We start from the raw sequence: 14,240 nt of genomic DNA, 5'->3' as shown, positions 1-14,240 counted from the left end.
ACCTGTTGTCACGTGATTAAAATATTCGTCCGTTCGCGGATGGTATTGCCGAACGCGGTAAAAACCTTTGGTTATTCTATGTTCTGCCTGTCCTCCCTAATGATCATAGAATTAAATATATTTTAAGCCACCCAAAATGTGAATTTTATTATTGTAAGCGAGTGATCTAACATGGCTACATGCTAGTAACAAACTTTTCTTTATTGTTTGCCAACGGTATTTAAAAGATTTAGTAGTGGTGTTTGGTATCTATATCGAGCGATATTTTCCTGAATAGAAGTGGCACGATCTATTATTGAACAAGATCCGATTTTTTGTAATCTCGTTAAATTCTACGCCGGTTGGTAAGTAGATCAACGTAGTGTCTCTTACAACGGCAATTGATTAATTGTTGCCTTTCTTTTAGAAGCAAAATGCTACAAGAACATCACCATCTACCACAGAATGGCATGCAAAGGAATGCTAGGTAATTATATTGATATTATTATATATTACTGGATTGAATTATTCTCATTTTTAGAATGAGTATGCAACAAATGGGGCCCCCACCAAATCAGAGATCACAACCCATGTTGATGAGCATTCAACAGCCTGTACCTGCTCCTCACACTGGTAAGTTTGATTTTGTTCTAGGTCTCCCCACTTAATTTCACACATTTTAGGTGTTCTTGTATCAATGCCGCAAGGACCTACTTTAATAACTACCACCTCTATTCCACAACCAACTCAGAAAGCACCTGCTGGAATTCAACAAGGTAGGAAATTTTTGACTGACATTAGATATAACTTGCAGGAATGAAAATTTGTGGATGAAGTTGTGTCGAAAATATTTAACGTTGTTCACTCCATACAGTGTTCATATACTGTTTAAACTGACATGAGCTAGCGATGTTATCTTTGGTTGTCTACATGTGAAGGATTATTTTCTTCAATATAGCAAATTAGTGTTGTTTTCTTGCAATTTCTTCTTCATTTGATAGAATGCGTCCAATAGTTTTTCTAGAAATTGATAATAATGAACTAGATCTATGATGATTGTTAATCAAATATGTGTATATGTATAATCATAATCCCAAATTACCTTTCAGTGTATATGTTTTCTACATGTTATCAAATTTGAAAAATCTTAAGTATTAAAAAAATTCCACTTTCTACTCTTCCACATACCCTCGGCTATTTTAGCATCACCGGAAATAATGTTTTCTGACTTTCATTCATTTGTATAGAATATATTTGAAGTGGTATTTGAACCACTGTACTAAAGCGCACCTATATTATATTGAGGAATAATGAAGTTTATTCAAATTACTCTACAGTAGCTTATCTTCTGAAATTTCTCCCTTCTCAAGATTAATGAATGATACTATTTTTTTTTAATGTGTATATTAAAGAATACTATATGGGGTTCCCGCTTTCAATAAAAGGCAAAAAAATAATGGAGAGAGGTTACTCATATCTTTCTACAGGCAGCTCAACTTCCTGGCGGACAGATCTAAATAATATCTGATCTGTGTAATGAAATATCAGAATTGTACATAAACACAGTCTTGAGCTATCCTCTGACAATTCCCAATTAAAGCAATAGTTTGTACAACTTCACTTCTGATGAAAAATACGCCCAAACTGCGCAACGTCAGAACCAACTAGGGAGACTACCGAAGGTTGATAAACGAAAGCATAAATTTGAATATCTCCCTTGGAACACCCAAAGAACTTGAGCAGGCACCAAATAATTTCATAATGACATTCCAAAAATTGGCCAAAGAACGCCAAAAAAATTGTTTTGAATCTCCTATTGAGATAAGACAACTCCCAGCTGAGACAAGAAGAGCCAGGTCAAAGTGGCAGCACAGTCACACTCCAACTGACGGAAAAATCTTCAATTGCTACGATAACTAGTTATGGAGACCTATATAATAAAAAATGAGACCATCAGAAACTGAACCCACCAATAGGGAAACAAATTCCTCTAGCAGACTCTCGGACACGAAGTAACAAGAAGAAAACAGTTCTCTTTGCACAGCATTGCCAAAATTTTCGTCCCCCAAGATATTCAATCATGTCAGGATCTCGGACAGCTGCGGGACGTTCTCTTGCGAGCCCCTAGAACCGTCAGAGAAATAAACAACAAATCTTCAGGTCCAGACAAAATAACTGCTAAAATGCTGAAGGAAATGCTAAAAGATGGAACTGAAATGATTTTTTGTATATTGAATGCCATAGACTTCACTACTGGCCTATACAACTCAAAACCAGGCAGAAACCCTAAAGATGTTCTATCCTATAGGCCTCCTGTCAAAATCTACGCAGGTAACATTCACACTGAGAAAAAGTGAATTTCCTGCAGTGAAATTAACAACAAAGTCTTACAACAAATGCCGTTGGCTCGCTACTTGCATCTATATCTAGACGATAGACTTAACTGGGAACAACATCTAATCAAAAATAAATAAACTGGCTCATAGGAAGGAAATCGAACTTGACAAAAAAATTCACATATAAGTGATTAAACCCACATGAACGTATCGTATCGAATTATGGGGATGCACCAAGTCGAGCATAAACTCAATACAAAATTCTCGGAGCCCCATGGTGGGTAATTACGTAACTCTACACGCTGACTTGAAAATGTCCTTGGTCGTGTCTAGTATATTATTGTATTGAAAGAGCAATGTAAAAAACATCATGTCAAGCTAGATATCCCCGTGAATACTTTCATCCAACCACTTCTGGCCACAGTTCCTCAAATTAGGGTGGAAGAGGCTCTTCACTAGAAGAGTCCCTACTATATATATAGCACTGAAAGTTTGAGTTTTTTTTTAACTCATGAGGTAAAAGAAAATAAAATGCTATTCCATAGTTTCATTTATTTTCTTTAAAAAAAAGTATCAGTCATCGCAATTTGTTTCTGAAAGCATATTACTAATCGCAATGATTTCCTCATAAGAAGTGTAAGATGAATTTAACAACGCCTTTTTTAAATAAACCTGTTCAAACTAAATTATCCCGTTAGATTCGGTTGCGAATAACAAATGCATAACCACATCTTAGATATGATATTATTCAGTTCAGTTATTTAATGTAATTTCAATACATACATAATCGCATTTGTTTACATTCGACTATTAGCTTAGAGTTTTTCAGGAAGCCACTTTATTTGCTACATTTACGTAATTGAAAAATAAGTCAATAATTCAAAAGTGCAGTATTTTTTTCGTTATATTTTAAGGGATAATTAGTTTCATGGAGGGACGGAAGAGACACGATGCCGCAAGATATTTGACATAACCGTCTGAGAAATATTTACCCTCATTATCTTTCGTTTTATGCACATATATATATAAAAAAATTTAAATGACGTCGATTAGATTATGCTATTTTCAATAAAGTAGGTTTTGAACTAGCGAAGTTTACGTGAATTTGCAACGAATTCATAGACCCATGATTTTTAACCCCATAGGACTCTGAGCTTGAAGGGCCGGTGCAGGAAGGTGCTACAATTTTGTTCCAAATTTCGTGAATTTATTCCCAAGAAAAAGCCGTAAATAAGGTAACGTAAATTATGGACATCTCAGGAGGACCATTCAGAGTTTTCTTCCATGTATATTGACTGTTCATTATCAGTATTATCATTTTTTACTATTACTCTTATGTGAGATATCAGTTTTGCGATTGGGTAATGACGAGCAAAATTTTTTCAGTTTACCATTACGAAAATGGAATCCAGTCGGAAGTTATTGAGCAACAGCCTCAACATAATGAGGCACAACCTCAGAGCTCCCCAAACACTAATACTTCTTCTGGGCCCGGTACTAATTTGGCAAACATAAAAGAAAAAACACCGATGTGCTTGGTCAATGAACTGGCCCGTTACAATAAAATACAACATCAGTACCGACTGACAGGTGAACAAGGACCTGCTCATAAAAAAACTTTCACCGTAACCTTGAAACTTGGAAATGAGGAGTATGAGGCAGAAGGGCCAAGTATCAAAAAAGCGCAACATTCGGCTGCAGCTCAGGCCTTACTAAAAACAGAATTCAAACATCCCCCACCAAAAACAAACAGAAATAGTCGTGTAGGTTTCAGGACGAGTAATCAGGATGTTATGACACCAACAGTTGAATTAAACGCTTTAGCGATGAAGAGAGGTGAACGTCCCGTTTATATTATCGAAAATGGCACTGCGCCCACTCCATACCTCCCCCAACCAAATTATTATCCACGCCATAATATGTACACTTCCCCACAAACTCGTTACGGTTTCGATGGAAGACGACCTGTTCGAGGTCATTATCCATCATACCATGATGGACGTTATTATGGTCAGTACCGTGCTGCAATTGCTGCTGCGGCTAATCCAGCAGCTGGGGGTAACCAAAGCCATGATCCATATACAGTGAGATTGCATGTTGGTGAAAGAGAATATCCAGGGGTTGGTTACTCGGTGCAGGCAGCACGGCATGATGCAGCTGCTAAAGCGATCAAGGATATCAAATCGATGGGGGCTGAGCCTGCTGATCACAACAACACTCTTGAAACGATCACACCTGAAGCTGCTGTACCACCAGACATAAATACTGAATTGAAGTCTCCCATTTCATTGGTGCACGAGATCGCCCTTAAACGAAACTTGAATGTTACGTTTGAAGTTTTGAGTGAAAAGGGCCCCCCACATATGAAAGTTTTCGTAACAAGATGTCATGTCGGTACTTTTGTCGCTGAAGGAGAAGGAAATGGGAAGAAAATTTCAAAGAAGAGGGCTGCTGAAAAAATGCTTGAAGAACTGATGAAATTACCACCCTTGCCACAAATGTTCAATAATATCATGAAAATGAAACGCAAACGAATGACTAACAAGAAGAAAACTAGGAATTTAATCAAAATGAATGTCGATAAAACAACTGAAACTGTGGAGGAAATAAATCCCATATCTCGTCTCATCCAGATTCAGCAAGCTAACAAAGAACGTGAACCAATTTACACTGTTTTAGAAGAACGTGGTGCGGCACGGCGAAGGGAATTTGTTATTGAAGCTTCTGTCAATGGCCATTCTTGTACTGGGGTTGGTCCCAACAAAAAAGTAAGCAATTCCCTTTTCATCAATTTTTCCAAATACCTAAAATTTTCAAAATTTAAATCGTCGTATTTACGATTTTATTTTCAGGTTGCTAAGAGGAATGCCGCAGAAGCGCTTTTGGTAGCTTTGGGTTATACTTCTGTTAATTCAAAGCCACCCAAAGTAGACAAGGATGAATCTGATAAAGCACGCAAAGTAACTTTTATGGAAGAAAAATCTGAAGCTTCCCAAGTGCAAGTTGGCGGTAGTGGGGGTCGCCAATTGGTCCCTGGTTTACTCCTGGTAGGTTCTCAAGGGGAACAGTTCCAGCAGAAAAAAGATAATATTCACAGTACTGAACAAAAAAGAAATATACCACCTCCAACTACACAGGGTGTGGTTCGATCCAAAGATCAACTGCTGTATCTTGCCCAGCTGATGAATATTCAGGTTCAATTTTCTGATTTTCCAAAAGCCAATCATGAAATGTATTTGACTCTAGTTTCTTTGAGCACAACCCCTCCTCAAGTTTGTCACGGTGAAGGCCCAACAACTGAGGCTTCACATGAAAAGGCAGCATTGGAAGCATTGAAGGTGCTCTCCGAACTTGGCTTAGATATTGTCAATCCTACCAAAGATAATGCTGAAAGGTAAGATTTTCAAGGATAGACCCAATTTTCACTGTTTTTATTTACTATTTACTATGAAAATGTTTAGACTGCCATTGAAATTAATGCTGATTTAGATCTAGCTTCATATCAAACTTTTCTATGATAAGTTCATTCCCAAGTATTCATTCAGTGGGGATACTTTTGAAATTAAATCAAATAAAAATAAAATCAAGTTTTCCTAATACATCAATTTTTATTTCAGCGGTAAAGGGGCCATAAATCAAAACACAGTAAAAAAATAATTGCTTTCATCAGTTAAAACTTGTTTTTTCATTCCACTCCACATTTTCATTTCGACTTGATGAGATTCTCAAAATCCATGTTGCCATGTGAAGTTTCTTGAAATCATACTGAGAATTATTATCACTCTGTGGTTATTTTATGTGACTTCATTTGAATGATGTTATATGAAATATTGTGACAGTAATTCTAGTTGTTGCTTGTATTATTTTTTTATTAATATTTTTTTATTAGTGCTGCCCATTCTCGTTTTCGTGGGCTGGAAACGATTTAGGGAAAACAAGGTAGTTCAGAATTAGCTATAATGCTCAACATCATATTTCAAATTTATGATGTTTTTTTTTTTGGGTGCAGCACAAAAAAACAAACCATTGTCACTTAATTTCACAGAGATTTTACTCCTAATTCTGCACTTCTGGTCATTTTGTTACACTTAAAAACACCTGTTGACACAGAAGTGTTGATTTGCATGTACTCTTATGCTTGTATAATTTTTTATGCTGTATGCCCATAAATGTATATCAAGTAGTATTTATTATATTGTCCTAATTCTGATCTGCAAATATTGTTTTTCATGTGTTTGTTCGGTATATTGATTTCATATGCAAAGGAACCCAAATACTTCTTTTTATCGATTTGAATAACAAGTTTATAACATAATTATCAGCATTTAGAATAAATCTTCAATTTGACTGTATTCTCCAATTACAGTTCAGTGAATTGAACTGAAAAATAATTATTTCTACCAAAATGAACTTGTGACCTCTTAATTTAACATTTTGAATATATATTTTAGATTTGGAACCATATTTGTATTTTCACGTATTGATATATTTTAGCGTTTATTATTTTCTTTTCTAATTTATTTATCCAGTTGGTTCACATTCATTGAATTGTTCAAAGTGACCATCTCAGTCCCATTCACTAATCATTTTAGACTATTGAATTGGTGTCCATCATAAGAAATACACTGAATATTTGGAATTTAGATTTTTGTGCTATGTATATAAATGGTAGTTTGTCCATAATTTATTTTGGATAAACTATATATTGAACTTGAATTTTATTTATTTAATAATATATACCGTGAGGAAATATTTCGGTTTAGTCCTGTAGTAATTATGATAAATTTTGTGAACAACCTGATTATTTTGATGTATATAAAGATAACTGTACTTTACAAATATTTCAGAATTATAATCGATATTTGAATGTATATCTTTGCGTTTTTCAAAGTTGAAATCAATAAACAACCACGAATATTCCTTATTTTTACTCATCCTTTATGATTGAAATACCTTCTGTGTAAAAATCATGAAAGCTAACATTTTGATTTTCAGCTTTATCCTGCAGGAATAAATGTTCCAGCTGAATTGTAACCAGATTAACATGCCTTTCAATTAATTATTGATGGGTTCTACTGAAGCTTGAGAAAAGTGAAGAATGATCTATACATATTCTTTAATGCTTCTAATTGCAGTTTTTTAAAAGTTTTTGTTTTTACATTGTATATAAATAATTAGTTTTGAATAGAATTGAAATAATAAGTTATGAATTCTAAAATTGCATTATAAATTGTTGAGAGAATATTGAAAAAATTATTCGACTAACAAGGATTTGTAAACATTACAGCAACAGTTGACTTTCCTCTACAGAGTCTTCATTATCGAAAAAGTATTTAACTTTAGGACACTCTACGGGATTTGATTTCAATTTGTAAATATATTCTGAGCCGACTGATATCTCTGATGATTTTTCTGAAGAAGGCGGAGTCAATACCACACTATTCTTCTCGTCGAAAATGCCAAAAGAGGGTGCACTTCCTGATTCCTCTAAGAATGGACTTTTATTCAAAGAGCAGGTAGAGTCATTAGTGAAAATTTTTTGAAAATCGCTTTGTTCATAGTCCTCTGGGTCTCCATTTTTGTTGAACACGTTCAACTTGTTTACATGATCTATCAAACTAATAGGTTTGATTTCTGAAGTCACTTTGCGTTCCTCTTCTTTGAAAATCGTCCTGTAAAAACCACTATGAAATAAAATTAATATAATAATTGCAAATCTTACCACTGATTAAATTTCTTTTGAATTGCAGATGATCCCATCTCCTCATATTCTTTTTTAGTTGCAAAGAAATTATTACACCCTGCTTGCTTCAAAAAAGATTTTCCACCTTGCCATGCATACATAGTAGACCTGAAATGTTATTTGAAGAAAATGAATTTTCACTTAATGATTTTAATTACAGATCAACTTACTTTGCAGGAACCGTAATACCCAAATTCCAATTTGTTGGCATTTTACTTTGGAATTCTTTGATGATTCTATTCTTGATTCCTGGGAGTAGAGCATTACCGCCAACTAGCACTATATTTTTGGCTAAAATTTCATGATATTTTTTAGGACACAATTTGATTGAATCTATGATACAATCTACAAGACCAACAGAAGTGATTCCTATATCTGAAGGTGTAAACAATATTTCAGGTACAGCGAAACGTTCATTATTAAGTTTGAGAACTTGACAATTCTCATGTAATTCATCTTTTCTGTAAGGGTCTTGTATGTACCTGAAAAATAAACGTTCACCTCTTGTTATATTTCAATAAATATAGTATTTTTGATAGAGTTTAATTTTGCTTAGAAACCCATTATTTTTGCTCTTTGAATGAAAGATATTGATTTGATTTTGATTAAAATTTTTTATCACCCCTATAGATTTTTCTTGTGAAAAGTTTTTTTCAGTGATTTACATAATAAGGTATGGTTCCGCTTGTGCGCCGGACGCATGCAGTAAGTGGCTGCTGCGTTTGTCACATCGATTGCTCATAAGGCACTACCAAGAAACTGGATCATTGTGCGGGGTTTATTAGAAGTTTCTTGTTAAGCTCTAATTTTAAAACATACTGTGGAATAACCTTTTGGTCGAATCTTTTCAAAATACCAATTTCTGTTGAGAACCATTCTTTTTCGAGAGTTCATTTTTGAGAGAGAAATGAACTTGTCGTCAACTCTTAAATATTGAATTGATGTGGCTGTTACTTGGTGAAAGTTAGTTTCAAGTTCAATTATGGATTTTCTTAAAGTATCAGCCACAAAATTCCACAGGATGTCTCAAAATTAGGCTTTAACAACAAAACTCTATAATGACTAACAAGCTAGCATTCAACAAAAGACTGACAGTCCTGTAACAGGACAACATTCAAATGATAAAACTAGTTTCTTTTTAACAAATGTTATTTGTAGCGACCGCTACATTCATTTGTTATGAATATTCAATAACCATGAATCTGTATTGTGTTTTTTTTTTTAATAATTAAATCTTACCCTCTTCGGATTGTATTGAAATCTGGTAAAATATAATTTCTGACTATATGATTTTTTGGAAATGGTTCACTGGCAATTCTTAAATCTGTTTTGAAATCTTCAGACACAAAACATGTATCTTCTTTGACTTGATTTATAACATAAGTTTCTTCCATAACATGATATTGCCTATATGATAATATATCCTTCATGTGATTGGTCAACATCTGGAATAGTATTTTAAATATAAAGAATTTTATTATCATTTTAGAAACTCACCTTACCCCCAATGTGAAGCCTTCTTATAGCATTTGAACATTTGAGTCCATTTATATATGGAACTACGTGAGTGAAACTATAGCCTGAATCAACAACAATGCAAGTTCCTCTTCTTTTACCTTGAACATATTTAATTGAGTGTACAACTCTTCTATTTCATTTTTATATCTTACCCAATTCCTGTCCATATTTAAGTGCTACTAAGTCTGAAGGATTACACCTATACATAGAAGCAATTTCATACTCTTCAAAAAATATTTCATCCATACAATCTTGGATATTTTTAAAATTAAACAATGGTTGGGTCATTAAAATATTTTTATCATTCAAAGGTCCTATAGCTTTATTAAAAACATGATCCCATATTGGTTTCTGTACTTCCCATTTTGTTATATAGCCACGCTCACATGGTAGCAAATAGAATAAACCTGAACAGTCTCTACATTCATCAATCTGATTACCAATAAATAGTCTCTTTCTTTCTGCTTTTGCCTTCATTATGCAATTTGGAATATAACTGAAAAGAATATAATGTAAAGATGTAAATAACTCCTGATAGATCAAACACTAACATTGGTTCATTTCTACAAGCTAGCTCTGCTTTAATAGTATACGCTCCACTATCCATTACTACGGTTTTAGATTCTTCCATAAATGCAAGATCCTCGGGCCGATCATGTTTTCTCTTAATTCTTTGTCTCTCAAGACGTCTTCCATATCCATGGCCTTTATTGTCCCGAAATCTTTTTACATCGTTGATATCGTACTCTATTGACTCATTCATATCGAACCGATTTAAATACCCAAAAGTAGATATTTAAGACTGAACCAAATTAATATCAATAAAACTTACATAAAAACAGAGCATGTCTCTGCAAAAAAAAAAAAAATTTTCAACAAAGAGTTTGGTTAGAATCAGCAGAGAACATCAGCATCGTAGATATCTATCTTCTACTTCTTTGCCATTGAACTCTATGGGAACCCTGTTCTTTTCGAAGAATAATCCTGTTCTTCGAAAAGAACAGGATCGAGGAGCGGTCAGAGATATATCTCTGGGAGCGGCTTATGCAGGCCTGTTCGGAAGTATCTGTTCCGTTCTTTTCGTAACATGTCTAATTGTTTGTGTTCAGTGGTTATAGGATTGACACTTGAACTTGACGCTTCTCTTTCTGACTTTCTGGAAAATTCTTACTTGAGTAGAAGAGGTGAAGTGAATAGTTTGACTTGAATTTTGAAAAAACTTTGCTCGTTTCTGAGAGCTTACATTTAATTAACCGATTTTTTTCTCGACTTCGACTTGATAACATTTGTGTGGTCATATGAATCGTGGAACCAATTTGTAAGTTGATTGATTTTACAATTTTTTGTTACAATTTTGATAATTTGATAATATACTTGGGAATTTTCATGTCATGTATCTATATGAAAACTTAATCAATGAGTGTTTCAGGTGAAGAAATTTGTTATGAATAGGTTCAAGACGACCAGGAGGTGGAGATGTAGAAAAAAACGATAGCCGTGAGTTGAAAGAAGTTTGAAGTTTGCATGAGAGCGGATAGTTAAGATGTTGATTGATGTCGTTATTTTTCAATGTGAAGTGATTGAAGAAAGAGCATTAATGACTCCTTGGCATGATGAGTCATGCCAATGAGTCATTGGCATAATGAGTCATTATGCCATGATACCAATGGGAACTGGTTCCGTTCTTCGAAAAGAACAGGTTTTCATAGCGGTTTGTGCTAACCTGTTCTAAAGAATCTGTTCTTTTAGTAACATCTCTGATCAGTATATTCGTGTTCTGTTATCAGTATCATGAAGTAATCGGGTGTTTTCTATGATTAGTATCGGAGACGATTTTGTCTCTGTTAGTATTTTGAAATTGAAAATTCTTTTTTTCATATAATTGTGCTCAAATTTGTTAAATAATGCAATTATTAATAATAGTTATATTTTTTAGTTTTAGGTTGTAACTTTACATGGACGATATGGTGGAGAGGAAACCTCGATTTGAAATAGGTACATATTGTTGAAAAGATTAATTGGAATTAAATCAGATGACTATGGGATTACTTAAGTGAGTTTTCATTCAAAATATATTTATATATTCTGAGCAAATAAAAATAAATCTTACTTTTAAGTTAGGTATTTCCTGTATGGAGCGCCGTAGGTTTGGTCAGTTTTCGCTGAATATTAACCTAATTAAGTTATTCAATGGATTATATATCTATTATAAGGACCTATTTCTACGCTACATGACAGGTTATTGGCCAAGCTTCGAGTGCTTCAACAAGTGACGAAGATACTTACTGCCGGTTCTTGAACCATATAAAAATCGAATGTACAAATAATTATTTAACTGACGATCAATCTTATTATAGAAAAACAATGCAGTGGAAGGGTTGTTCTTGTCATCATTCAATACTTATAGAATTTTCAGCAATTAAATCTGAGTTTTAGGTTACATACTTATATTGATCGGAAGCACCAGAGGCTTTATTATATTATCTATCAGAAGCACAAGAAGTTCTGTCAGTTGTTGCATAATATAAACCGAATCAAGCTTAATAATGAATAAAATACAAATTAAAAAGCTTCTGAACTACATATAAACAATGCTCAAGTATTTCAATAATATAAAAGTAATAATGTTGACTCTTTTCAGATATAGGTAGAAATGCAATTTGGAAGAAATTATACAAATTGGATTATGTACAAAATAGGGTGGAGTATTTACTTCAATATTTTTATAATTTTCAGTGAATTAATCTGTTTCTTTTTTTTTAGGTTACCATTTGTTCTCTATTGGAAGTGCCAGGAATTTTGATGAAAAATATTTCTTGTGTTTCATGACTTATTGTACTTATACATTATACTTATATTACCTGTGTGGATAATCCATTAAATTGTAAGAACACCAAGAAACTCTTTCTATTCTTTTGTCAGGGTTAAAAAATATTTTTCCCAGGCTCTAAAATGATTTTTTTCCCTTGATTAATTGAAACTTTATGTTCGGGTCGAGAAGTTTCGTCTTGGCGTCGAAAATTATTTGATTCAGTTTTTATAAACATACTCGATCAAAAGATCTTTGTGTCTATAAAAATTTGTGCTCACTGTTCTTTTTTGCAATTTTGTATTTATCATATTTTTCTATCAATTATCAATATTTATTTGCTTACTGATTTGCAACTATCGGTGTTTTTATCTTTGTGTTTTACATTAGAATTGCGTTCAAATTACGGCTTAGATCCATTGTGAATAGATCATAATCCCTGCCTTTTCATTTGCGCATTGAATGAATGAAAAATTGGGCTGTGGTCCGTATATACACTTTGGTTATTAAGTGGGCGATAATATATATCGAATTCCGGACAATTCGGTTCAATATCTGTCACCAGAGTAACCGCTCTGACAACTTTCGGTTACCAAATGTGTATATATGGGCCATACACTTAGTAAAATATACAGGGTAGTTCCAAACTTACATCTTTCCGATAACCTTTATCTTCAACAATACACATTGTCGACCCTATAACCATATATTTGCAATCGTAAGAGTGTTGAGAGTTGAACTATGTAACACTAAACTTATATAGACGAACCGTCGCATAGGAAGTTGTAATTCTTAAGGCTGTCCCAGTCCCTTTATCTATTATCTGTATAATCATTTAATTTCTCTTAATTTACTGGAACTGAATCGAGGAAATGCATTGCAAAAACTTATTGTCGAAACAGAAATAATTTTTGAAAAACCTATGAAAATTTATTGAAATAGAAATTTTTTTCCATAAACAAAAATTGGAACATTTCATCACAAACATTTTCAGCATTTTGTAACGCAACTTTTCATTTTATACATTACACAGGCTTACGCTAAATAGATTGGATTAAGTTCAATTCAATCAGATACAATATGCTGAGGTTAGATCATAATGCAAACTCGTTGAATCAAAATATATCTGACATTTAATCAATTAGCGATAGTATTTGGATTTCTGACCACCATGATCACAGAGTCGCCCCTCAGGAACATCTTTGAGATAAACCTATCCTTATTTACTGGTTTAGCTTTCTTCTTTCCTTTTCCCGGTCTTGGAAGTTCTGTCCACATTTCTTTAACATTCTCTAAGACCATGTTGCAGTGTCTATCAAATGCCTTCACCCTCCCCAATAGCTTCTTATTATTGCGGCAATTGATCATTACCTGTGTATTATTCTTAACTGATTGTGTCAATACAGATAGGGGGCCAGTATTAAATTCCTCCTCCTCCCTCGCTTGGAGCTCTTCAGCAGTCATTTCAGATTTTGGTTTAGTCATAGCCCTAAAAAATAAGCTCTTATAAGAATATTCATGGAAAAGATAATGACTGACTTACATTCTTAACAAAAAATTGTTCTACTTGTAACAATCGCCAAACAGACGCCTTTCAATTTTTAAGGTTACTTTAGAGTCTCTGGTTATTTCAATGCTGCATAGACAGACGACATATACATAAATAATCAAGACTTTCCCTACAAAATACAGAGCACAGAACATCAAATATTCAGATACAGAGTAGTGATTTCTCCCTCTCCCTTTCTCTATGCTTCGCAACTTACTTTATGATGATCACAGACGTCCACAGATTACAGAGTGAGATCACACTTATTACTCTGTGATCTCACTCGGTCGCCTTTTTTCGAGAAAC

The 14,240-nt window shown here is 33.7% G+C and overlaps 3 protein-coding genes and 1 long non-coding RNA gene across 5 annotated transcripts; 2 read left to right on the top strand and 2 right to left on the bottom strand.

Moving 5' to 3' along the window:
• The first annotated feature begins 112 nt into the window (after positions 1-112).
• Positions 113-7,232, top strand: LOC123321250 (double-stranded RNA-binding protein Staufen homolog 2-like). Its single transcript, XM_044908684.1, has 7 exons — positions 113-344; positions 407-466; positions 521-612; positions 663-755; positions 3,702-5,083; positions 5,168-5,709; positions 5,933-7,232. Exons 2-7 carry the CDS (start codon positions 414-416, stop codon positions 5,970-5,972), a joined length of 2,202 nt encoding a protein of 733 aa, XP_044764619.1. The 5' UTR covers positions 113-344; positions 407-413; the 3' UTR covers positions 5,973-7,232.
• A 182-nt stretch (positions 7,233-7,414) lies between these two features.
• On the bottom strand, positions 7,415-10,485 carry LOC123321251 (actin-related protein 6). The gene is made up of 7 exons (XM_044908685.1): positions 10,128-10,485; positions 9,729-10,072; positions 9,556-9,674; positions 9,298-9,503; positions 8,229-8,540; positions 8,038-8,166; positions 7,415-7,987 (listed from the first exon to the last, which is right to left on the bottom strand). Exons 1-7 carry the CDS (start codon positions 10,337-10,339, stop codon positions 7,597-7,599), a joined length of 1,713 nt encoding a protein of 570 aa, XP_044764620.1. The 5' UTR covers positions 10,340-10,485; the 3' UTR covers positions 7,415-7,596.
• Positions 10,486-10,709: 224 nt separating this feature from the next.
• Positions 10,710-12,473, top strand: LOC123321953. Of its 2 annotated transcripts, none has more exons than XR_006538993.1 (5): positions 10,710-10,894; positions 11,006-11,073; positions 11,513-11,629; positions 12,218-12,276; positions 12,340-12,473. It is a non-coding gene; the product is annotated as an uncharacterized LOC123321953 (long non-coding RNA). The 2 variants fall into 2 exon arrangements; XR_006538992.1 differs by having other exon boundaries at positions 12,218-12,281.
• Positions 12,474-13,293: 820 nt separating this feature from the next.
• LOC123321503 (probable small nuclear ribonucleoprotein Sm D2) lies at positions 13,294-14,064 on the bottom strand. The gene is made up of 2 exons (XM_044909148.1): positions 13,929-14,064; positions 13,294-13,874 (listed from the first exon to the last, which is right to left on the bottom strand). Coding segments are annotated over exons 1-2 (354 nt in total). The 5' UTR covers positions 13,931-14,064; the 3' UTR covers positions 13,294-13,522.
• Positions 14,065-14,240: the final 176 nt, after the last annotated feature.

The sequence above is a fragment of the Coccinella septempunctata genome, chromosome X (genome assembly GCF_907165205.1).
Source record: "Coccinella septempunctata chromosome X, icCocSept1.1, whole genome shotgun sequence".
Lineage (NCBI taxonomy): Eukaryota > Metazoa > Arthropoda > Insecta > Coleoptera > Coccinellidae > Coccinella > Coccinella septempunctata.
Note: the sequence above shows the minus strand (reverse complement) of the source record. Positions and strands in the feature narration are given on the sequence as shown.

Excerpts from the sequence above, each read along its gene's own strand:
- LOC123321250 (XM_044908684.1), top strand. The coding sequence starts at position 414 with ATGCTACAAGAACATCACCATCTACCACAGAATGGCATGCAAAGGAAT. Across the intron at positions 756-3,701 it reads ACCTGCTGGAATTCAACAAG|TTTACCATTACGAAAATGGA; the intron begins GTAGGAAATTTT and ends AAATTTTTTCAG. Across the intron at positions 5,084-5,167 it reads GGGTTGGTCCCAACAAAAAA|GTTGCTAAGAGGAATGCCGC; the intron begins GTAAGCAATTCC and ends TTTTATTTTCAG.
- LOC123321251 (XM_044908685.1), bottom strand. The coding sequence starts at position 10,339 with ATGAATGAGTCAATAGAGTACGATATCAACGATGTAAAAAGATTTCGG. Across the intron at positions 9,675-9,728 it reads TAAATATGGACAGGAATTGG|GTAAAAGAAGAGGAACTTGC; the intron begins GTAAGATATAAA and ends AATATGTTCAAG. Across the intron at positions 9,504-9,555 it reads GGCTTCACATTGGGGGTAAG|ATGTTGACCAATCACATGAA; the intron begins GTGAGTTTCTAA and ends ATACTATTCCAG.